We start from the raw sequence: 26,834 nt of genomic DNA, 5'->3' as shown, positions 1-26,834 counted from the left end.
AGCTGATTTGGTATTGCCTCTGAAATGTCTGCTCTTCCTCATGCTTGAAATGTCTTGAATATGATGTGGCTTTTCTATCTAAATACTACTCTCCATACTATTTGATTGATCAATGTCTACTTAACTCTTCCCTTTTATTCATCAGCTCCTCCTCTCATATTAATCCACCTTCTTTTTGCAGATGTTTGTTTGTACAGGAAGTAAATATGCAGTGAATAAGTTTATCTGAAATTGATGTAGCATAATTTTCTTAATTCCTCTTCGTAATTATCTTCTTAGACAATATAATTTCTGCCACCCGATGTCCACATGGTTGCCGCTGTTGTTGATATAACTTGTCTTCTGGTTGGAAAGTTCAATGATAATAATTTCTGTTGTCTCTGTTCTTTGATGGTCTGTTCATGGCAGAATTTCTTGTGAGATTCTTATTTTCCTAATGTTTCCTTTCATCTGACATTTCCCTTTCACATCTATCTGCTCTATGGTTTTTCCGTGTTCGATCTACTCCTCCCCTTCGTGTCTTCTCTTCATCTTCTTGTCTGTGGGTTTATACGCATTGTGAGCCTTTCGTGAAGGGTCCTGCCTTGGTCGCTGCGTTTGGTTTAAGCCTTATATGTTCTTCGATGGTTTGAATATTTAACTATCCCCATATTAAAATATATATTATATACATTCCTAAGTTTATCTTAAGAATATAATATTATAATAGCATAATATTATTACTGTTAATATCATAAGTTTATGTATTAACTATTTATTTAAATACTTGTTCTATATCATATTTTATCATAGTAACACGGGGACGCATCCCCCCCTTTTTGCCCCACGTCCCGGAGACTTCAACCCATCGGGGACTTGGGGACTCCATACCCCCGTCCCCAGCGGCGCCACCAGATTTCGCCACCTCCACCAAGGATGTAGGACATCTAAATGTTGACTATTTGCAGATTCGACTATTTATGTTTAATGTTCGATGTTCCAATTCAATGCAATGTTCAAGTATTTACTCTTTTACATCTTTTTATGTTATATTGTAATACATATTTTCATAATTGGCATTTTAAGTACCATATGCATATATATATATATATATATATATATATATATATATACACACCCCCCTCCTGTACCCCACTATCGTCCCCCCGCCATCCCCCAGCCGTCCCCAAATTAAGGAACCTCTATCCTCTTGTCCCAGAAAATTGTCCCCCCATTCCGCCGTCCCCCCATCCCCCAAGGCAGTGTAACTATGTATTTTATCAATGATTATATAAGATCATTTAATTCATTTACTAATAAAGTATATTAATCAAATTCTATGAAATAATATATAATAATATATCATATTATAATTTCTTTATAAAAATTATTTGTTCTATTGTTAATTTGTTTATTATAAAATCTAATAAATATGGGGACATGACAGACTCTCTCTCAATGTGTACACTGTAAGGTCCCCTCCCATTATCTAGCCAAAGTTTACATATAACTTCTCAAAGGGTTACGAGTCATTATCAAACCATGAGAATTTTCTGTTTATGTTGCTTAGTCCAGATTTCTCTCAGAATTAATGGTTTATACAACCAGTTTTAATTCTTCAACTCATACATAGAAATGAATATAATGTAATATCCCTATTGACATTGAACCTTAAACTAGAAAAATATTCTGCTATGTTTAGAATGCACCTGGAAATGTTCGAATGCTCTTGGAAATGATTCCCTTTGACATTTGGCGGCTTCTTTTGTGCACCTCTGCACACCTTTTGTTCATTCGTTTGCGCATAATGCTTAAGGCCTACAATGAACTTTCCAATCTTCACTAGCATTCAGGTCACCACTTTTTGATCAATGTACCTCTCACTGCTATTGCTATTGTCCTGATTTTGCAAGTGTTCCCCAATCACAACTATATCTTTCCACCTTTTAACTGATTTCCAAACACGGATTAACAAGCAATGAATTATGATCTGTTTAGTCCCGGTAGCTCTCTACCTGTGCAATTTCACTCTTTTCCTTCTAGGGATTTGCAAGTTTTGTTTGCTTTAAAGATCTTTGTTGAGTAGTTTACTTTTGTTGTAACCATTCTTTTAGCTTATTTGCAATTGTATTGAGAAATGGCAGTTCAAATATGCACAACACTCTTTGGAAGACACATTAGTTATGCCCAACACATGCACCCAAGACAACTCTAGCTGCACTCTTTATTTCAGACTGGTGTATTATTTTATCTGCAAACCCAACATTTATTAGTTCTATCTCATAGCACAACTAGGTATTGGGAATGAAATTATGAAAGTTTCGGATTTAGCACTATCCTAGTACCTCCTTCCTCTATCCTTGTTAACGTTTAAACAGCTCTAACATGATGATGGGGCACTTCCTTTATGGTTGACAGACTCTAATGCACCTCTACATTCATTTGCAACAAGATACCAAGAAATTTCGAGTTTCTTCTCAGACCTTTCCTACAATTCGAATATTTATGACACTAGTAGTACCAATAATTGATATACTAAGGAAGTCGGATCTAAAATATTTGAGTATAATGTTTTTTAATAATGCTTTCTTATAGCAATTTTGTCATACAGCTTGCGGGCCAATATTCACCCGCATCATAATCTTTGAAATGGTTTGAATAATAAGCGTGGAAGTATTCTATCTGCTAACTTCCAAAACAAACTCCTATAGTGTCGATTCTCCTCCCAACCGCTACACTTGCACTGATAGCTTGTGCGAGTGTGTTGATTGTGATGATGATAGCTCCCAATTACGGTAAAATGAAGAGACACAGCCCCAAAAGAAATGATTTGATTCTTGACCTGGGTGTATCTGTAAATCACCATAATCCTCTAGCTCGATTTGTGCTTCACAGCAGACAATCTCAAGAATAGACCACTAATTATTAGATTGGGCCCGTTAACGCCTTAGTTAAACTAAGGAACGTCATTTGCAATTAATCCTATAACATCGAGGAAATTTTCACTTGAAGCTTTCAGTTGCAAACTAGATTTATCCTCAGCAATGCTCATTCACCCACTCTATGAGTCCTGTGGAATTTCCAAATTGTTTGATTTTGTCCATGAATTTGAACGGATCTACCTTCAAGCGGATAAGCTTCCCATGAAGGAACCCACTTTGATACCATGTTAAGTTTTCAGATTTTAGGGTAGAGAAGAGATATAGTGCAACAATAGTGAATAATTACTTGCACATTATGTTTTGGTGTGTTCGTCATTCACCACCCAACACATATAATATATATATGAGATGAAGAGGTGCGTCTTCCAAAAGACATACACTTCAAATGGGCCAATTAAGCTTTCCCACTTATTTGAATTATCATATAATGAAATAATATATTTCATATTATTATTATTATATTGCCATTAAATATGTAGCCACTCTTTCCTTACTTTCCCATATTTAATTATTTATCGTTGATCTTTGTCATAAAGGCCACAAACATTAACATATCTTTGATCTTCAATCATTCATGGGGTGAAGAAAGTCCTACTACATTTGCAGCCATTGGAGCTGCTCTTACTTCGTTTGGGTTTTCCTACCACATAAGTACATATTTTGAGTTTAAATGCATATATTCATTCGTTGTTCCAAAACATTTCTAGCCATATGGTGTAGGAGCACCTATAGCTCCACTCTCCAAGGCATCCACTACAACAAGCTCTTCATGAGTTTCACTCAGGGCATCATGCCTAAAAGTCTTTGGTAAGTTTTATAAGTAGTTTTTCATTGCAAATAAGCCTACTTGTAAGGCCTAGTCACCATTGGTGTTTCATAAACCATGGGTTTTTGACTATGGTCATTAGGCACATCTTAGTCCTATGATAGGGTAGGTGTGTTCTTAGGCTTCTAAAACATGTGTGCTCGGTTAACACAGAGGATCCCTTCGTTAACCGACCCAACCTGGTTAGTACAGAGTTCATGTTGATGTTCCTTCATTAACCGACCCAACTCGATCAATACTATCTCCGAACTCAGTTATCACTAAACGCTCGACACATATGGGAAATTTTCTTCGATGCCCAAGTGAGCTCGGTTATCACTGACTGCTCAGTAAAGGCTTGACAGTTTGTGGCAACATTTAAAAACTTTTACATAATCACTCCCCAACGACCACAGCCTTTGAAAATCGGTTGGATTAGTTGGAAATGTCTTCATGTAGCCCTTTGTGGGTGGAAGACATGGAATGGAATAGAATGTAATTTTGCAATTGAAATCAATAAAAATCCCTATTTTCCTTGTAAATTGACTATTGCACGCGTGTGTACAGACTAGTACGAATTGGCAGAAGTAAATGAATGACTGGATCAGCATCTAAGATGTTCTAGGAAGCGAAGTTTGAAGTGTTTAAAAGGTTTGAGTCAAAAGGTATACAAATATCTCTCTCGAGTACACCAAAACCCTTGTTCCATTGGCAGTTTTTGGCAAAAATGCCCTAACTTGCTTTTCTACCATGGGAATTCCATGCCACTCAGGAAAATGCAAGTTAGGTTCGTGTACTATAGGATTCCAGAAGGATGGGAGATGGGGATTGAGTTTCCTATTTTTGCAACCCAGCCCTAGGCCAAACATCTCTATGTGTTTGGTTTAGGACAGCAGGCATTGAAGTGTCAAAGACACTTTGGGATGAATAAAACATGTTTGATGGTGGATTGTGATCTATTATAGATCCCTCCAAGTATCTCAAGTGGTAGTTAAGCCTAGACAATAGACTGGTGTGGACTTCCTTCAGAAACCTAATCAATTAGGCCTATTAGGACTAGTTGTTGTATTTAGACTTTGGTGACATCCATAGGTTTTCTCTAAACTATCTAATGCCTATAACACTACATATTCTGAATATTTGTTGCAGAATAGCCTTTTGTTCAAAGGAGGTCAGATTTGTATTCCAAGATGCTCCATGAGAGAAAATCTGATCAGAGAAAAGCATTGTGGCACATTAGGAGGTCACTTTGGGATTGATAAGACACCACAACTCCTAAGAAGAAACTACCATTGGCCTAAAATACCCACTGATTTCAAAATTTTTGTTGAAACATGCACTATTTGCCAAAGAGCCAAAGGAGTCAGAACAAATCAAGGTCTTTATCAGCCCTTACCAATTCCAACAAAGCCATGGGATAGTGTGAGTATGGATTTTGTCTTGGGCCTCCCAAGAACTAAACAAGGTTTTGATAGCATTTTTGTCATAGTTGACAAATTCAACAAAATGGCTCACTTTGTTCCTTGTAAGAGCTCTAATGATGCTTCACATATTGCTAACCTATTCTTTAAGGAAGTAGTTAGGATTCATGGATTGGCAACATCCATTATCTCAGATAGAGATGTGAAATTCCAAGGACATTTTTGGAGAATCTTGTGGAAAAAGTTGGGAACAAACCTCTCTTTCAGTTCTGCCTACCATCCACAAACAGATGGACAGACTAAAGTGGTAAACAAGTCTTGAGGCAACCTTCTAAGGTATCTAACCAAACAGCATGAACAAACTTGGGATGAAGTCTTGAGGCAACCTTCTAAGGTATCTAACCAAACAGCATGAACAAACTTGGGATGCTATCCTCCCTCAAGCAGAATTTGCCTTCAATGACTCGGTGAACAGGTCAACAGGAAAGACACCATTCCAAGTGAACTATGGATTTCATCCTAGAGGAGTCATGAAATTAAGAGATTTACCTACTCACTTTAAGGTTAGTGCACAAGGTGAAGAACTATCTACATGGATCAAGTAGATTAATGACCAAATCAAGGACACTTTGGATTAGAATACTACAAGTTATAAGGCGTAGGTAGACAAGAAGAAGAGGCATGTCACTTTCAAAGAAGGAGATCAAGTATGGGCATATCTGAACAAAGCAAGGTTACCCAGGGGACACACCAAGTTGTAGATAAGAAAGATTGAACCCTGTCAGATATTGCATAAATTTGGGGAAAATGCATATGAAATCTCATTGCCCCCAACCTTCTCTATTTCTCCTATCTTTAATGATTGTGATCTCACCCCTTTCAAAGGTGATGTAGGATCTAATGATTTTGTGCAGAATACTGATGATGTACAAGCAAAATGGATCAAAGACTTACCACCTAGCCAACCATTACAGTTGGAGAAGATTTTGGATTCTAAGGTGGTCAAAACAAACAAGGAAGATGTAATGACCCTTGCCAAAAAAGCCTCTAAAACTCACCAATGCGGAAGTATGGGATTTTGTCAAACACTTGGCATGCAATCTGAATTATGCTGTGGGAGAATATGTACTATGAAATTTCGTCAAACAGTTGGCAAACAAACAACTATACTACTGGAAAGTAAGGACTGAATATGGACAAAGTGTTGAGCAACAAATCCACTCAACTTACTAATGCAAATTAGTACCGATATATTCACTCAACAAAGATATAGGTTCTTTTACAATCGGTTTGCAGCTTCCAGATCAAACAATTTGGCACACAAAATTCTACTTTACCAATCACTTACACAGCTGGGTACAATTTCAACAACTTAATCTAGAAATTGTCATGATATATGGACAGCACATGAAATCTTAATGCCAATAACATGTACAGCTGTGACTGATTATTTCAAACCCTCATAGCAAATGCTGATACAACATGTACCTACAGCAGCAACTTAATGCAATCTTATGCAACAATGAATAACTGATTTTTTCAATGCTTGGAAGACTAAACTTACATGCCTACGAATGCCTCAAATGCAACTATAATGATTATAACAAACTTGCTGTGTGTAACAACCAAAAATGCAAACCCAGAATTAACAAAAAACCTGTTATATTGTTGGCAGCCACCAAGAACAAGTCCATCTTCTCATCTCCAACTGTGATTCTGATTTAATCCGCTAGGACTGGAGAATAACACCCAGAACTCCAATGCAGGTCAGAAAAAAGAGTGAAACTCAAGCATCTTACTGTAGCAATTTTACTGTTCATGAGTTACTATAGGGCGGCACTATTCCCGTGGTACTGTTCATGCGAGTATTGTAGCGTTGTCACTGTTCACCACTCACTTTGCATATTAGTTTCTGATTTGCAGGCACCAAATAAACCCCCAGACTGTATATTGCAACAGCGTGGAGATTGATAGCTGAGAGGGATTTCGTCCTCAAAGCCCCAGGAAGATTATCTCCAAACTAAACAAGTAATTTCTTCAATCAACCCAAGCATGCCTCAATGGAAGCTCTTCCACCTCTTTTATTTTGTTCTCACAAAACCCATGCCTTCGTCTTGTCAATGTGGGATAAAACATAACTCCCTTATGTAACTTATGTCTCCAATGTATTATAAAATAAAGGGGACTCTTTTATTTAAATATTTCCCACCAACTATAGTCTAAGCATTAACAAAGTTAAATATTTGAATTTAACTTTATAAAATGACTTTATTAATGCAAAACAAATCATATCAATAATAAATCAATCTTTTTGTCGATTTTAAACATTTACCATCGATATGTTGCTGCCATAGGATGTCTAATCATATCCAGAATGACTTACTATAAATAGTAAGTATGCCCAAAACTACCTCAAAATCCCACAGAGACACCTGCAACTGAAACTGTCTAGGTCAAATGGCCTCTAAGTCCCTTTGATGTCCTGGTTAGCCTATGAGACCATGGGGAAATAGGCTAATGACACATCATGCTATGAATGCTAGAAAGGGGACATTACAGAAGAAGACCTACATAGACTACTTGGTTAAATGGAAGGGTCTCCCTAATATTGATGCTACATGGATGAGTGAAGAATGCATTGCCAAGCATGACACTTCTATTCAACAGCTCCTCTCAAGTGGGACTTAAGTTTTTAAAACAAGGGAGTATGGTGCAAAAGCACCTATACCTCCACTCTCCAAGGCATCCATTACAACAAGCTCTTCATGAGTTTCACTCAAAGGCATTCATGCCTAAGAGTCTTTGATAAGTTTTAGAAGTATTTTTTCATTGTAGATAAGCCTACTTGTAAGGCCTAGTCACCATCGGTGTTTTATAAACCATGGGTTTTTGACTATGGTCATTAGGCACATCTTAGTCCTAGGATAGGGTAGGTGTGTTCTTAGGCTTCTAACCATGTGTACTTGGTTAACACAGAGGATCCCTTCGTTATCTGACTCAACTGGGTTGGTACAGAGTTCATGTTGACATTCCTTCGTTAACCAACCCAACTCGGTCAATGCTATCTCCGAACTCGGTTATCACTGAACGCTCGACACATACGGGAAACTATCTTCGATGCCTTAGTGAGCTCGATTATCACTGACTGCTCGGTAAAGGCTTGACAATTTGTGACAACATTTAACAACTTTTACATAATCACTCCCCAATGGTCACAACTTTTGAAAATCGGTTGGATTAGTTGGGAAAGGTCTTCATATAGCCCTTTCAGGCGGGCTGAAGACATGGAATGGAATAGAATGTAATTTTGCAATTGAAATCAATAAAAATCCCTGTTTTCCTTGTAAATTGATTGCTGCACACATGTACGGAGTGGTACGGAATGGCAGAAACAAATGAATGATTGGACCAACATCTAAGATGTTCTAGGAAGCAAATGCAATTGGTTTGAAGTGTTGAAAAGGTTTGAGTCAAAAGATATACAAACATCTCTCTCGAGTGCACCAAAACCCTTGTTCCATTGGCAGTTTTTGGCAAAAATGCCCTAACTTACTTTTCCATTGTGGGAATTCCATGCCACTCAGGAAAATGCAAGTTGGGTTGGTGTACCATAGGATTCCAGAAGGATGGGAGATGTGGATTGAGTTTCCTATTTTTGCAACCCAGCCCTAGGCCAAACATCTCTATGTGTTTGGTTCAGGACAACAAACATTGAAGTGTCAAAGACACTTTGGGGATGGATAAAACATATCTGATGGTGGATTGTGATCTCTTATAGATCCCTCCAAGTCTCTCGAGTGGTGGTTAAGCCTAAACATAGACTAGTGTGTACTTCCTTTACAAACCTAATCAATTAGGCCTATTAGGACAAGTTGATGTATTTAGTGTTTGGTGATCATCTTACTGTTGGGAGTCTGAAGCTTTGGATTCTGAAACAACTTCCAAAAAAGCGTGTCCATAGATACACTTTGTTTACTAGGTCCTTTGGAAAAGTTTCAAACTAAGTTCTAATTTCCTCATTTGTAGGACTAATAGGGCTACTAGGCCTAAAAGCTAGAATTGTTGTTTGGACTCTTGGGCATAGGATAGGTTGTCTTAACCTATCATTTTGAGATCATTAGATATTCAGGAACCTTTCCATTCCCCTTATAACACATAGGTTCCCATTTCAAGCAAATACCAAATATTTGGTTGTATTTTGCTAAAAGACCTAGTTGTACTCTTTGGAGTGCCTAGTTTGATGTTTTGTTTGGAGAATTTTACAAAGATGTAGAGCCCTCTCTCAAGCCCATTTTGGGGTATAGAAGAAGATACAAGTCCACATCACATCAAGTTGCCTATTCAAGGGAGAGCTCTGCGTCACTATACTTCATATGCAATGCTCCTAGAGAGCCCCGGTTTTAAGTTTTCCCCCATTTAGAGAGCCAAATTTACCTTAATTCCTTCATCCTTCATTGCTTAAATGTCCTCCAATCATGCTTGCAAAGAGGAAAGAGGGACATGAGACAAGCATGATCACATAATGGAGCCTACAAGAGGTGAAAGAATGATTACAACCATAGAATGCTTTCAAGACAGAGGTGGAAAGAAACAAATGTGCTTTTCAAGAAACAACCACTATTATAGCGCAAAAGGAGCAAGGATGCAAGTTTCTGTTCCAGATCTAGATGTTTCCAACAAACTTGAGCACATCAATCATTAAGCAGCCTTGTAGCAGCATGAAGGCCAACAATGGATGATGTAATAGGGGTCGTGAAATTGTAAGACACTTAAGAGTATTTTCATTATGCATTTGTAATTTGTAATTGACATGTTACATGCAATGGAAAAACAAGATGTAATTGCATGTGATAGGATCACATACAAAATTGTCACATGTAATCATGTTGCAAGTGCTTTAAGCCTTTTAGCATTGAATAAATCAAACTTAGTTAGTTAGAGAATAAGTCAAGGTGGTTAAAGGTTTTCCCCTTCTTTCTCCACTCCTCTTTCCACTCTTCTGCTATATAGAGGAGGGAGATCATTGTAAATAATCATGCTTTAGCAAGGCAAGAAAATTCTGCCAGTTTGTATATGCACTCTAAGACTTTGAGCTCAGATGCAAATATGAATTGCTTTTGATTAAAGGGTCAACTTACTTTCAAACTTTGTGTTGATTCAAGTTGTTATTTGACGACATTTTCTGGATAATGATTGTGAGTTTTGGAGCTTTGCTTAAGAAGGATTTGAATTTAATTTTCCAGACTTTGAGTTGCCTATTTTTTTAAGAGCCAATTTGAACTTTTGAAGACTTTGTGCTGCAGGAGGACAAATTGTGATAGATAGTAGTGGCTGTAATCACTTAGAGATAAAGTATTTGGGCTTCTGTTGTAAGTGTTATATAAAATTTGGGAGTATATAGTAAGCGATTTTGTGCCTTATTGGTTATTCTGCTTGGATCCTTATTCAAAACAAGTGTTGGAGAGTTTGGGTTCATGTATTTGTTTCACAAAATATAAAAAATAAAGTGATGCCCCTAGTATTGTTCTTATGTCAATTCCAGTGACACCGGTATTATCAAGGCAATATGACACTTTTTGTTCAGTTGGAAAGTTGTAGTTGTATGCAAATCATTACTGAAAATAGAGGAATTGATTAAGACAACCACCCTTATTGTAATTTCAGTCAAGTTCCTGTTGAAGCCACCTAGCAAAATTTTTGTCCAACAATTGTCTTTTGGCATTTTGGTTTTATGTTACAGCTCCCGCACAAATTGTAATGCATTTTGTAACATAATTGGTTTTTCTAAATAACAATCTGGTATTGTGTATGTGGTAGTCTTGCTCAATCAAGTTTACTCAAGCAAATGATTTGCAACAAAATTTATACAGTTTGGAAATACATTATTTAATGCATTGTGAAATAATTCAGTGGTGATTATAAAGCTGTAATCTTGTTTAGTATTGGGAAATTCTTGTGTATTTGTTAGTGCATAATTGAAATTATATCAGATTATTAATTGGTGCAATGTAGGAGTTGGTTGGTTTAAAATATAGTAGAATGATAGCACAGTGGATATTCTAAGGATATTGTCACGTAGAATTTTCTATATTTGTAAAAAAGATGATGTCATCAAATAGATTCCCACATTATGTATTTACCTGTTGAAGGCAGATGCTTCGAGGACCATTTTTAGAGATGAAGGTTGGCGTGCACTCTATAAAGGGCTTGGACCAGGACTTTTACTGGTAAATTTTGATGTTTCCTCTTATCTGGCTTTACTTTGCTGTATGTTTGCATTATAAAGATATTTTGTTGCTTCAAAACTTCTGCAGCATACTCTTCACTTCTATATTTGATAAAGTTTTGAAAATACTATGTGCATTTCACCTCTCTTCACAATGCTTGTCCATATGCCAAATATCAGTGCAAACAATTCATGATTATTTATTCTTTTTACTTCCATCTTCGAAAAAACAATAAAAGAAGCTTTTAAGATGTAAGCAAAGGATTCTTGCTCTTCTCTAGAGAAACAAATAAATAGCATGTATTTTAGTGGCAATTCCTATGTTTGATAGAACATAGGGAACAAAGATTTCTTCTTGGGATAAATTTTAGCCATGTCTCTCTTGGATAGAAAATTTATTTCCAGATGCAAATCAGAAAGAATGATTTAATCAAAGCTATGAAGCTAGTAATTAAAAGAAAGTATGATTATTAAGATGAAGGAAACCTGAAAAAGATTAGGAGCAACATTCTTTCTTTTGAATTAAAAGAAATATTGATTTTTATGATTATTGAACTACTTGAAGACTATGAATAACATTCTTCTTTTGAATAGGCAAGAGCCTACAACACAATGGTAAATTGTGAGCCTCTTATCGAAGAGGTCTTAGATTCAAATCTACCCATATATAATAAAATAATAATTAATGACAATACATGATAATTAATCTTGGCTTCGGCCTCTTACCGATTCAAAAAAAAAACATTCTTCTTTTGAATTGCATAATTTTAGTCATAAGAAGACCCTGAGTTACAGGTCTACCCAAATTGAATTGAAAATATTCAAAGTGTACCAAATATTTAAAAAGCCCAAAAAGTTGTTAAAATCACGTTGAAATACTGTCAAAGTAAAATATGTCAAAAAGACAGTTCAAATTGGGATTTTGCATTTATTTGGTTTAAAACATGCCTCAGTCTACAAAAATTTTAATAAGAGGATGGGTTCTTTGTGCCCTGCTGATATACAAAAAGCCAAAACAAAAAAAAAAAGGTTGATAGGGGCCCCATAACTTTGATTTGGTATGCAGTTGTTAACGCACACCTTTGACAAAGCAGGTTCAGATCTGATGTGAAGGGCCCCCTCTTGAAAGGCTCTCTTTTAGACATCAATTGATGGGGACATGCTGAGATTTGCTTGAAAAATGAAACTACACCATATTTCTCCTCCACCCTAATTTATTTATAATTTAAAAAATTGGGTAAATGCTTTGACTTAGAGGTTGGAGCTATGAACCAATGAGGTCACAAATAGGGGACCTTGTCCCCGATATAAATTCTCATGAATAACACCCTAGTGGGGTTTGACCCTGATGTCAAGAACATCAACAGCCCTACATAACCATTGCACTATGCCAACACCTACATTTATAAATGTTAATACTATTATAATATTATTACATTAGATTTTAAATTTTTTTATGTATCTAAATTTTTATATTTAATTCAATTTTGTTTAATATTTCAGATTTGGTGTATTATATTAACTTTTAATATTTTTAGATATAATACAATATATTTAAGCTTTAATATTTATAAATTTAATATGAATACATTTGAAATTTTAATACTAAATTTGTATCATTCAAATTTAATCTTAAAGTTTTACTTGGCTTTTGTAGTGATGAATTTATTATGAATTTTAACTTTGGTGAACTTGACAACAAACACGAGCCATGTGACATAGATAAGAAAATTGCATTAGATCTTTCTAGGATTAAAATAATAATGTTCAGTCAAGTGTTGTTTAAACAAACCACTTATATTAATTTCCATGTTTGTTATGTGGAAGCCTTTTTTAACTTGATGTAGAAGCATTTTGGAAGTAAGGGCAATCTTGTGTCATCCAAAAGAAATATTATTTGGTTTGTCTTTTAATAAGGGCTATCTCAGTGTAGAGTTGCTATTTCTAGAAGCTTACTCTTTTTAATAAGTTGGTTGTTGGAGCTCAAAATGTTCTAATTTCTCCCTTGGAGGTTCACTTTGGATATATCAGTCTGCCAGTAAAGTTTCATTGCAAGATCAAATCTAGTTTGAATTTATTGAATGTTTTTAGTATTGGCAGCAAGGTGTAGAAAGTTTGAACTCAGTTTTGAAGGCTTTAGAGGCTCTGAAAAGTGGTCAAACCTTGGTTGATTGTAGTTCCTCCACAACTTAGATGCTTTAGAGCAGTTCGTGGTGTTCACAAAATGATGTCATGATAGCCAATCAGAGCAACTGACAATTAGTTATGGTCTGTGGAAGTTGCACTACCAGAAATGGACAAAAATGAATTTCCTTCAAATTTTCGGTTGAGTTCCAAAGTTGTTTGGGGGCTACTCTAATGTAATAAATATAAATAATAATATTAAGGTTGGTTGGCTTCAGAGTTTAGGGTTAAAATTTCTAGAATCTTCTTGGATAGTGGAGAATTTCCTATATAACGAAGGCCCATAGGGTTGTCTAGGGAAGTTCCAAGGAGTGTATATGGTGGCTCTGACTTGCCAAACATTGTAAGGAAAATGTCCATATGGCTTTGCATGTCAGATTTATGAATATTGTAATTCCATTTTATTGGGCGTACAAAGTCGAGCATAAAGCTAATGGTACACTCTTTAAGTAAAAAGCGTAATTGGTTGATAAGGGTTCTTCTAGGGAGAATGTATTGATTATGAGACCTTTGCTCCTACAACAAAGATGAGCACCATCTGGTAGATTTTGGCCATTAGAAGACAGCTTGGTTATAGTCCACCAAATGGACGTAGAGAATTCCTTACTTAATAGTGACCTAGAGAAAGTCATCTTCAAGGTCTTTAGGATGAAGAAAGGAAACATTAGGTATGCTGCTTGGTGAAAGCCCTTTATAGCTTAAAGTAGGCCCAGTTTGGTACATAAAGATTGATGGTTGGTTCAACGACTTCAAATAAGTTCTTCATATCCAAATTTGTGCATCAAAACATAGACAATGACATTACCCTCCTTGTCATTTATGTGGATCTTATCATCATTATAGGTAAGGAGGCGCAATCAATTGAACAAATCAAATGTAACTTGTTTAAGTCTTTAAGACTCCTACATTATTGCCTAGGTGTAGAGGTTTGGTATATAGGTGGTGGTATTTTTATGTTTTGCTCTAAATATATCAGAAGTTTGCTAGACAAGTTTAGAATGACAGATTGCAAAATCTTGTCGAAAGGGCTAAATTTTTCAGCCAACATATTCTCAAAGGTGATCAATGAGTCAACATTTGGGCAACCAATGGGTAGCCTTATTTATATTATAATCATTAGACCTGATTTGAGCTATGATGTGATTTACATTTCCAGGTTCATGATAGCACCAACGGCAAAATATTAGGTTGTAGCAAAGAGGTTTATGAGATACGTGAAAGGGTCACTTCAACACTTAGTACAACAAATTCAGATTGGGTAGGTTTTGTTGATGACAAGGAATTCACTTTTGGATATGTGAAGCATTCTTGGTATAGGGTGCAGTCATATGGACTAATAAGTGGCAGGCAGTAGCTTTTGCTGAAGAGCACACGGCTTATACTAAGAGGGGGGTGAGGGGGGTGAATCAATATGATAATGATTTCACCAATTTAAAACTTTAGTCCAAACAATTAACTTCAAATGCTGAAATGAACAATTATGCACATGAACACAGTAACACAAGATTTACGTGGAAACCCAATGCAGGAGAAAACCATGACAAATTATTGCTTTATATAAACTTCGTTTTTTAACACTATTTTGTAGGCTATGATCTACTAGAGGCTCCAACCCCTATGTTTATGAGCACCGACTCACTGGAAGCTCCAACTCCCACACTTCGCTGGCTCCGACCTACAAGAAGCTCCAATTCTCTCTACTATCTTCGTAAGCACCAACCCACTGCACACAGACTTCTGTTCCACCCTGACAATGTTGCGGACTTAACAAATGATGCACATTTGCTTGCACAATTGTTCTTTCCCAATTTAATATTTTATATCTGCATATACTCCTCTTCTATGTTTTTCTTTTAATGAATCTGCAATTCTTTTCTTTTGTTTGTCTGAGAACTTATTGTCTTCAAAGAACGCTCTTTTTCTACTGTTTATTTACTAATATTTTATACACTCACTCTTATAATCCTGCAGTATATATCAGAATCATAAACCTGAATATATATATAATATATTCTTTATATCACAGTACTCAAATGTCTGTTATAATTTATTCTTTTTATACTTTTTTCATCTGGACACACTTCTCACACTTATAATATAAATATATGGTTTAATCTGAATATATTTCTCTGCCCCTTTTTACTTCACCGCTCTGCCCCTTTCCTCGTATATACTCGGTTTTCTTCACTCTCCATTATCAATCGTTTACATCCCTTTTTAATATCTTCTATTTATACCCTTTTCAAAAGATTGTGACTCTTGAATTTGGTGGTGTCTTTTCTTTAATAATACCTTTAATATGTAAACACATCCTTAACATATGTTTAGTTGGTTCCATATAACCATGATTTAATAAATCAATAACTTGGTTTATTTATTTCGACATGGGACACAACAGATTTAACTTTGCATCAAATGCAGATTGCTCCTTTCAAATGTATTCTACCCACAAGTGTTTGCCGAGTCAATTTGGATAGTTATTATTAATGTTGACTCTACTCTTGCTTATCTTAATGTCCACTGTATACTGCCACAAATATTGCATAATCATCAATTGTGCATGTCCAACTCTGTCTTGTTTTCTACTGCCATCTAACTTCTTCATCGCGCCATGTTCATCGCACCATGTTAAAGACTTCAAAATGATCTCTCTCTTCTATCAATGCATGTAATCTTGGTAATTGTTGAACTATATTTAATTGCTTCCTTGCCATGTGTCAGGATTCAATACAGTCGCATGAATTTTGTTTCTGATGTGGTCCCTGCCATTGTACATGAAACCGCTAACACATATACTCCAGTCCTTTGTGAATATTATTGCAACTTTATTGAGCCATCTTCAATATATTTTCTTTCATTTCCTGTGTGTGTCTATGACTTTAAATGATGATCCATGGTTGGTGCTTTCTTCAGTTGGTTTTGATGGGGGAATATCCGTTGAAACTCTTCCTTACAGGGTTCGCAGATGAACTTTATCAACGGCAAGAAAAATATATGTTGTTCAGAATTATATCGATAACAGACTATGGTAGATGCCAAACTTCATATATTTTATTGTTTCCATCGCACGCACAAGTCCATTGTTTCTTCTAACTGAAGTCTTAGTATGATTGTGGCTATCGTATGTCTTATCTCAGTATGCTGAATCTGATCGCTGACCTGTGTATATTTTATTATCTCTCTTCAAACAAATTCTCAAATATATTCATTTGTACTGCCGTTTTCACATGATGCTTCTATGAATGTTGTTTAAGTCACTTTGAACATTAACTTAATACGTTGCTTCTGTATGTAGTATATTGCTGCAAATAAATTCATAAAAACCCATTCAAACCTTTTATAACCACCGGAATCCTTATCTTTATTATTATATCTTCAACTCTATAATTTGTTTGGTTCAATGATGGATCTTTCAGTCTTCAATGGCATCTTCAAAATATAACTTTGTAAATATTTTCTCCATAGTTTCTCAATACATCTTCTCATGAAGGATAAGAGATATACTAATACTTGTAAACTATTATATCCTTGACTTTGTAGTTGTTTTTTTTTTAACTTAATAGTATATGTTCATCACTAATTAGTCATGGCAATTGTCGTTATATAAATCATTCCTCAGGATACATTTCTTTATTCAACATATCTCACATATGTTGTATTGACTTTGTCTCTAATGGCTTTATCATATATCTTCAAACATAGATTACATAGTAATGACATTTCTCATTTTAATTGCTCAACTTGTTAATGTTATTAAGTCTTTTCCAAGTGTCTAGCTTTACTCATTTTCTTTTATCCTACCTTATATCCATACTTCATTAGACCTTTGACATTTATGATGTTTGTAGTTTTGTTCATGCTCTAGAAATCCTTTGACATCAATGACAATACTTCCATCATTTACCTCAATAAATGTAGAGAGTCAAGGGACAATCAAAGCAACATGTGAGGTAGTATGGCTTCTAAGGATGCTTTCAATTATGAAAATGACTTAAGCAAGGCCTTCACCCTTGTTTTGTGACAATCAAGGGATGCTAATCTTGCCAAGAATCCAATCTTCAATAAGTGTACTAAACATGTGGGTCTTCATTGTCATTCCATAGAGGAACTAGTATAAGATGGATCGGTGGTGTTATAGTATTGTTTATTTGAGAACTAGATTGTAGACATTCTCAAGTCCTTGAGTCCTCACAAATTCATGAAATTTCGGTATAAAATTTAAACTTGGTGTTATGAACAAATTGACCATTAAGGGAGTGTATTAAAATAATACTGTAAATTTAGTTTATAATAGTCAATTATGTCATTAGGATAGAATTTAGGAATATTTTTTATTCTTTTAGTTGTCATTTTCTTTCGTAGTTGTCAATCTTATCCCTTACAAATAAAAGTTTGTAATTCTTATTTAGGGAGACAATTGCTCCTTTGTTAAAATTGAGTATCTTGGTAATCATTGTTTGTGTTATTACTTTCTGTTATATTATCAAGAGCAACAATTCTTTTAAGATCTATTGATAAGAAAAGAGGAGGTGGTATAGATAATATGTCAAAACATTGTTTTATACTGAGGTGAGCATTGATCAAGAAGTATGGCATCGAGAGTTTTGAAAATATAGAAGTCCAGAGTACTAGACTGTTCAAGATTCAATATAAGAGGATTTAACTTACATGCTATCTTAGTACAAAAGGTTCATATTGGGACAAGTGTGATATATGGAACAGAGTAAGAGATAATTGCATGCATATAACGTCTATGGAATCCATTTCTGGTATCACCAACTTATGTAATCCACTGTCGGATCAGAACATTAATTTAGTTCATTGTATGGAAATAGTACAAAAGAACATCAAATATGTATTTTATTTCTTTTACATTTGAACATTGAAAAACTTTTCTTTCTTTCCCACTCTTTATATTCTCTAGGTAGTTTAGATGTGATGATATTTGATTTTTTATTGTGCTTACATATATGAATTATTACAAGGGGAGAAAGGTTCAATTGTTAATTTATTTTGTGCTTGTTCTATACATATTCATTGCAAGTTCCAAGTTCTTGCTATAACTCGATGAAGTTGTTTTCAAAACTTAATTTTAACATTGTTCTTGTTTAGGTTTCACATGGAGCTATCCAATTCACAGCATACGAAGAAGCTCGCAAGTTTGTAATTAAATCAAGAAACAAGCAATCCAAGGATGGAAATATTCATGGAGATGAAGTATTGGTAATGATAACATTAATTTCCTTTCCTTAGAATTTCATTCACATGCATATACAAGGTTAGCAAGGTTATACTTATGAAGGAATCCCAATTGTGATGTTAATTGAAAAATTGTTTAAATAAAACATAACTATATTGATAAAACTACCAACAAAAATTAAATATATTTGGTGATTGGTACTATTCAAGGACCATCAATTGTATTTGTGAAGGAAAGTCAACTGAGACTATGGTTAGTACATCTATCATGTCTGTGTTTTAAGCAGCCAAAATGTGGTATCTATGATTTTACCTTGACAAAAATGAACATGAACTTGTCCAAAGCTCTGACATCAAAACAAGACTAAATTAGGGTGTTAGATAATGATTTTTAATAAATCTTGGTGAGAGAGTGGAATCAATAGAGAACTTTTCCTGCAAATGTCTACCTGCTTTAAGCTTTGGGTATGGTTGTAGGTAAAAGTAAGTTACTTTATTGTTTCTCATGTATTGTTACACACTTTGTAACATCCACTTTTCCCCGGTCTTAATTAACAACTAACATATCAAAGAATTATAGATATTACTTCATTTTCATAGGAAGACAGTTATGTCAGTCATGTTAATGTGAATGAGATTAACGGTTAAAATCAGTTAAACAAAATTTTATAACTAAGAATTGAAAACACCATCAATGAATTTACTTATGAAATTTTAAATCTGCATACCATAGAATTCGAGATCGAAATCAATCTAGGGATGCTTTTGCAACCACCTAGGTTAGTCCATATATACCACTATAACATTATCAAATGATGACTACCATCCAATACTGCTATATCAAAATCAAATGACGATTAATATTAAATACCACTATATCAATTAGGGCATCACATACCATTGTATCAATTAGGGCATTGATTACCATTGGATCATTTAGGGCTTCAGATGCCACTGTATCATTTAGGGCGTCAATTACCATTGGATCATTTAGGGCATCATATAACACTGTATCATTTAGGGATTCAAATACCACTGTATCATTCCTTTCCTTCTGATTTGCTAAACTGTGGCATTAACATAAGATTAAAAGATAATGCTCATAATCATTATTCTTATATATTGAAAAATTGAAATAACAATCCTATAGATATATTCCATATTCAGTTAGAAGATCAACCGATCTAATTGATTGCCAATTATAATAACGACAAGAATTGCTTTCATTTTAAGAAATAACTGTAACAATGATACAACTCATTTAATTTTACCTTCTACTTGAATATACATCATAAAGTAAAAATGCCTGTTTTCGACAAACATTTGAATGCATACCTTATCTTTGTCTGTTGCACGTCCTCCAACTTGGGGAGAGGTGAAACATAGTTAGGGGCTTAACCACCCAACCTCGGACCATAACTTATCCCTACTGAATCTCTAATGAGAAAGGCCCTCCCTACCCAGAATAGACAGGGAATATCTGGTCATCTACTGAGCAACCTAGTATCTAATCACACCACTAGACTTGACAGCAGGAGATTACAATGATCATGCATGAGCTATTAAATGATATTATTCTAGATTTAATATATCATATCTAACTTTTATTTTCTATGTCATTGCAGACTCCATCTCACCTCTACACCCTTTTCCATGGCTATACAGCCGGTGAATCCTAGGTGCTTGAATCTCAGAGCAATCAACTCTGTCTGTTGATTCTTAACTCAATTATGAATAATATATATTTTCCAGCTTATCACAATCTATGATTTGAAAAAGATATTCTTAAATATTGCATAATTTATTATTTAATTCTAATTTCCATTGGCATAATGATTTATGGATTCATTTTATGGTTACTTGGCTTTCATTTGCCAAGAATAAATCTACTTTAAAGAGAATCAATTTTGTAATATCAAACAAGATATCAACAACTTATCATCATGATAAATATTGTAGCTTACTGCTATGAAATTTGATGTTATTGTACCTTTTATACAAGGAAATCAAATTGGAAAATATTATTTTCGGGTGTTTCACATAACCTGGACAAATTGATGATATTGTCTTGCTGAACCCTTAGCTACTTTGCCACACCTTACTTGCAAAGATCAAGTCACAGCTCCAACCAAAATAACACTCATGATTTCTGGCAGAATATTGGAAAAACGTGGCAAAAGTAGGGTAGGTGGGTGTTCTGAGCAATCTGCTTTGTGCATAAACTCTAAAAGGATTCATTGATTAGTAAATCCTTTCACAAACTGTGACTTGGAAGAATATATTCTTGAGACCAATTGAAAATATTATTGAATTCTAATTTCCAAATAGAATATTTCATTGATGTTTTATTGCATTAGAAAGCTCTCTCTTAGAGGTTCTATTTGACTTTATCTATGATGATTCTGACTGTTATGAAAGTTAAAATAAATCAATAACAAATGTCATGGAACATCCAGTAAGGTTTATAACGTAACATGAGTGAAATCTGAAAAGGGAAGAAGTCTCTGAGCCTAGTTGGCTGCTATGGAAATTGATCTAAAACATTAGAATAACATAATTTGGGATGATGAACATATGACCTGATATAAAATTGGAACTGTTTGAAGTATTTGAAATTCGACTTGGTAACCAGCTCTCCTTCAGTTGCTGTGGACGTATCCAAAATGCAGAGATACTTAGTTCTAAGGCGCTGCATATTAATGGAAAGTGTAGATTGAAATAACAATGAAATCGACACATGAAATATCTAGAAGTTGGGTGTTATGGAGGGCGGAGAGAAGACTGGAAAATGTAGCAGGAGATAGTTGGGTGTATGAACTATATGTCTGTCTCTCCTCACGGCTTCCATATTTAAATAACAAATCGTGACTTCTTGGCTTCCGTAGGTTAAAAGATTATTTGCCAAGAGGAGCGCCAAGTGTTTAATCAGTTATAAACAAGGGAAGAATAAAGATGGAAAAAGAGTTGGAAGGTTATAATTCGAATGTTATTATATTTTGAATATTAGTATAATTTTATATTTATATATGTACATGTAAATATATTAATGGGGTGACATCACTTTATTAAATTATTATAATATAATGATGCCATTTTGTTTTTATATCTAAATGTACATATACAGATATATCTATAATAATAATAAGGTGAAAGATCATATTAAATCCTTTGAGGTATGTTTTATAATTCAATTAAATTATTTTACGTTTTAAATGATTTATTTAATAGCTCATGCGGTTTCATCGATTGTATCCCGATGTTCAAGTCGCTAGGTCCTCAACCCATTTGCCCAGTGATGGTGATGCTCTTGTGCCTAATTTTTTTTCCGACAACGCTTCCACCCCTTCGATGTGCTTTCTACAAGGAAATTTTCCGTAGTTAAATCATATTACCATAACAAGTTATTTAATCATAAATAATCATAATGGCTAACTGCCTATTCAATTTCATAAATTCGTGATAAATAATTATAACGACTATCTATCTTACCATTTCGCAGGATTATAACAATATAACTGTTAACTGACTTCATGTGAACCTCAATGGCTATATTTTAAATTAGGTCAAAAATTTGGATGTAACACACTTATACCTATGTGGCACCGTTTAAGGAGATATTTGGATGCTTAGAGTGAAAATCAAAAACATTTCGCATAATATGTAGTTGTTCTTAGGAAATGATGTAATGCCCCGCTAGGGAACCCAAAAGGATAAGTCTAGATGTTATGAAGTTTGGTGAATAATGTTTTTTTGAACATGTTTGGCTTGTTAATTATACTTAATTATAGATGTAAGAGCCCTAACAAGTTCCCTAATGTCACCCTTTTAACATTGCTTAGTTTCCAAATTCAAGAGTTAGCTTTTGTCATCCAACCAACTCAACAAGCATTCCTTAATTGTTTCTTACTTAATTTTCATTCTACATTTCAGCCTTACTACTTGAGGTAATCCATTTATTAGTTTTATGTTTACTTATCATTGATACATTATCCGTTCTAATATTCATTTCTTTTTTTTGTATTAATCAGAGTCTTAAATCAATTGTTCCTTATATTCTTAGATCTACAAGTAGGACCTAATCACTTTTAAATCATGATAATCTACATCTAACCTTATAGAAGTTAGGGTAGGATAATAAATGCTTAGGTAGTTATTTCATAACCATTTGTTTCTTAAACCCAAGCAATAGTTATGCACCTTCAATTACTTTTACCATTTATGTATTTACTTATTGTGCAATAAAGATACATGAGATAGATTTTACCTATTAACTACGTATGTTAACTATATTATATTTTATTCAATATTAGAATTATGAAGAGTACACGGTTCTTTATTCCATTATACATATTATCATTATCAGCATTGAGATACAAGGGATTATACAAAGACATCCTTCACTCATCCTTTGAAATACTGCAGTATGTTCATATTTCCCATTATTTCTCCTAGATATACCCTTTACCCTTATTACATAGCTTTTCATTTCATGATACATATACATATGACTTGTACTTTCTTCAAGTTTTTACATCACAATTTTACATAGATTTCTTGCAAGGAAATGCAACAAATCTATCTTCAACAGCTATTCAGCAAGGATCCATATGAAGCCATTCATTAACACTTGAATAGTACCTTGAAACAATTTGCCACCCAACCATGTGGAGCCATAAATGGTCCACTCCCCCGAGCTAGGAGATACGACCATGATCCATCTAGGTTCTAACGTAATCTAAGGCTTATACCCCAAAATTGAAGTACAAAGGTAACATAAAGCCACACAAAAGAACAATGCTCAAAATGAAATCACAAAGCAAATGGACAACTAGAGGAAAAAGCATGTGTGAGAGATTTGACCACATCTAGGTGAGTGTCATCATACCTTCCTAAGGTGTTGGAATCCAGCCCCCGGGCTTAAGATTGTCTTGCAACACAAACGTCTTTTCCCTGAGTACTCCAACAAGGATATGCATGGCCTAGTAATGTTGGGATCAACCACCTAAGCTAGGGACCTAAAAGATGCGCATGGTGTCCATACTTCGAGTACTCCAACATTACCTCCGGTTAATTAATGTTATCACTTATTAACCAACTCACATGTAGAACTAGCTTGCATAGGGCTCTAGTCTCTAACACATAGGATCCCCTGGCAGCCACTTCCGAGCCCCAACACTTATGGTGAGCCACTCACCCAGGTCATCTACCCTACTCACAAATCCAAAACAATGTAATAATAGAAGAGCGCAAGGAACAAAATTCCTAGGGTCCCATACCCCTAATTTAAACAAGATCCTAACTCATCATATAAGCATCATACAACATAAATAATCAAAAGGCACAAAGACTATAAGCATATGTCTTTACAAGTATTTTAAAAGCCAAATATCAATGGTATACATTACATAACAATTTGATATGCTTCTGGTGTCTTAACCAACAATTAGGAGCCTGAAAATCCAAGTAAGACGTCAACTGGTTAAAAACCCCTAAATCAAGCACATATAATTCAAAAACTTATGATAAAAATATGTAGTGCATAAAAGAAATCATAGATAAGAACACATTGAAGATATCATAATACAATATTCCTTTCCTCTGGTTACCAACAACCCTCTAACAAAAAATAATACAGTTCCAAAAACTAGTTGCTAAATACCATAGGAAAATACATATCTATTTTCACAAAAAGGAACTAAAAAACCTATAGGAATCGAATGTACAAATATAATACATCATGAGAACATATAAAATAGACCTATAGTTTATCAGATAAATAATAGTTAATCAGAGAAATAATACAATCAGTAAGGTCAACCCATACCTCAATTCCTACAAAAATTCAATAGAAGCAGGAGCAAGGAGATAGAGAGAAAAATAAATCCAACTTAAGATGCATCATTCAAACCCACTCCCATCTCACAAACCTCCATGGTGGAAGAAGAATAAATTTCATAACAATGAATACCTCTCTCAGCCCTTGAAACTCTCACATATAACTCTCTCCACAAAAGGAAAGAGACTTACAAATCCTTAAAGAATTATACTCCTAAACCCTCCCTCACATATCATTAATTTCTCTCTATAAAAATATCCATGAAAAGTACAACCAATCTCTCATCTACCTTTCAATCATGATCATCTTTCATATTACATTTTACACCACATATATATGTAACTATGTTCTTGAATAACTTTCATACCCCTTTAGGTGAAAAGACACCACCCTTTTAAATAAAAGTAATTCCAAAATTAGAAATTGCCTTAGTTTATGTAATTAACTACCATTTATCAAGTTGTTTACGCATATTAGGGGTAAATTAAAGCTATTTTAGGGGTATATAATGAATAAATAGTCCAAAAATGATGTAAATACGCTCTCTAGTGCTTTATAATCCTTTTTTTATGCCCATCATTCAATTTATGTTCTGGTCTCATGTTCTTCTACATGGGTAACACATACATTCTCTTGAATGCATGTTATTAGTCCTCTTCTAAATACCTATTCTTTTTATTTTACCCCATTTTAATTTCTTTATTTCTATATTCTATTAAGTTTCCCTTTATATCTAAGTGTATAAATCAATCGCTCACATATAATTTATAACATATACAAATACTTAAATTCATTAGCTTTGTAACAATGTATATTTATATAGGTATATATGATATGCTTATATAAATATACTAAAAAAATATCATACACAATTTACATGAAAATACAAATATCTAGATCATTAACAAATAATTCTAAACACTAGAATCCACCAATCAAACTATCACAAGAAATTATAAAAACATAAACCCAGACTATGTGACTAGCTTCCTATTAAATTTCCTAGGATATAAGGATGCCTATATGGATCATGGGTTCCATCTCCTTTTTAACAACTTGTTCGAGGATTTTGGGGCATGCTCAGACTTGTTTAGCCAGGTCAAGTCGATGCCTGGTACTTGCACACACTTGCATCACCAATCGACAAGATACAATACATGTGTATATACAAATAGTGAAAGAGAAGGAAGGAGGAGTGCGATATCATGTAGATCTCCTGAAAAAGTGACTACGACTTCCTCCCCTCATCCAGAAGACACACCAAGCAGATTAAACACACACATATATAAGGCATCATGGATTAGCCGGGTTAACTTAATAAAAAATAATAATCAAGACACTATAAACAAGGTATTGACAACATAAATAATAAATTTAGAATAACATATAAAGCATGATACAAATCAGCCATATAACTAATCTCCTGAAGACATTATATAAAACATGATCAAGTCTCTATTACAAAGAAATATCTAATATCATAAGCAAGAAAGGATGTAAATGATAAGTATAGAACTATTTCTAAACATATTATAAAATAAGAACCTAGTTGATCACCGATTTCTAAGTACATAGGTACCATTCTTTTGTGTTAAGATAGTGGGATGTTATCTTATAGTTTTACCTATGTATGAATTTGTAAAGTTGTGAAATCAAAGAGTACAAGAAGTAACCTTATCTCGCAACCTAGTCTAAGTGTGCTTATACTATATTCAAAACCTTGCTAATACTTGTCAAGATAAGAGGGGTATTACAAATGAAATAACATTACATAAAAGATGACTTACTCTATTTCGGGAAGTTGCATATTACCAAAAGATGATTGGCTATGCACATGTGAGGTAGATCAAATGTTTTTTGAAGGATGTTAACTAGATTTGCTCTTGCAGTAAAGGTGCATATTTTCTACCTTTCGTAGGACAAGCTTTCTAATAATGTTTGTTATTGAGTCGATGTAGTGTCCATGATTTTTGGTGTAGTTGAGATGCATTTCTTTAGGAAATAATAAATGTTGCCAAAGCTCTCAATGGTGTACTAAACCAATAACATCATATGTTAGGGAAATAGAACCTATGTGAAAATATTGCATCAACATATTGAACTATCTCCACATTATTACATCTTGAAAACTGGAAAAAATGAAAAATTATTACTTTATACTTTCATCGTCTATTTCCTGAGTATTCATCTCCTAACATAGTCATTGACTTTATTCACTTTCCATACATACAAATTGTATCTT

General features: G+C 34.3%; 1 protein-coding gene across 4 annotated transcripts in view; it reads left to right on the top strand.

Annotated features, from left to right (window-relative positions):
* The window catches only part of FOLT1 (folate transporter 1), a 242,002-nt gene that overhangs the window by 145,656 nt on the left and 69,512 nt on the right, over positions 1 to 26,834 (top strand). For all 4 annotated transcript variants that reach the window (XM_089801155.1, XM_089801153.1, XM_089801152.1 and 1 more), the window contains 2 exons: positions 11,301 to 11,374; positions 18,670 to 18,780. In XM_089801155.1, the coding sequence (XP_089657281.1) occupies positions 11,301 to 11,374; positions 18,670 to 18,780 (185 nt within the window). The remainder of the gene's footprint in view (positions 1 to 11,300; positions 11,375 to 18,669; positions 18,781 to 26,834) is intronic.

The sequence above is a fragment of the Cupressus sempervirens genome, chromosome 9 (assembly GCF_028749045.1).
Source record: "Cupressus sempervirens isolate cs-2001-9-10 chromosome 9, ASM2874904v1, whole genome shotgun sequence".
In the NCBI taxonomy this organism is placed as follows: domain Eukaryota; kingdom Viridiplantae; phylum Streptophyta; class Pinopsida; order Cupressales; family Cupressaceae; genus Cupressus; species Cupressus sempervirens.
This window is presented reverse-complemented; position numbering and strand designations above follow the sequence as displayed.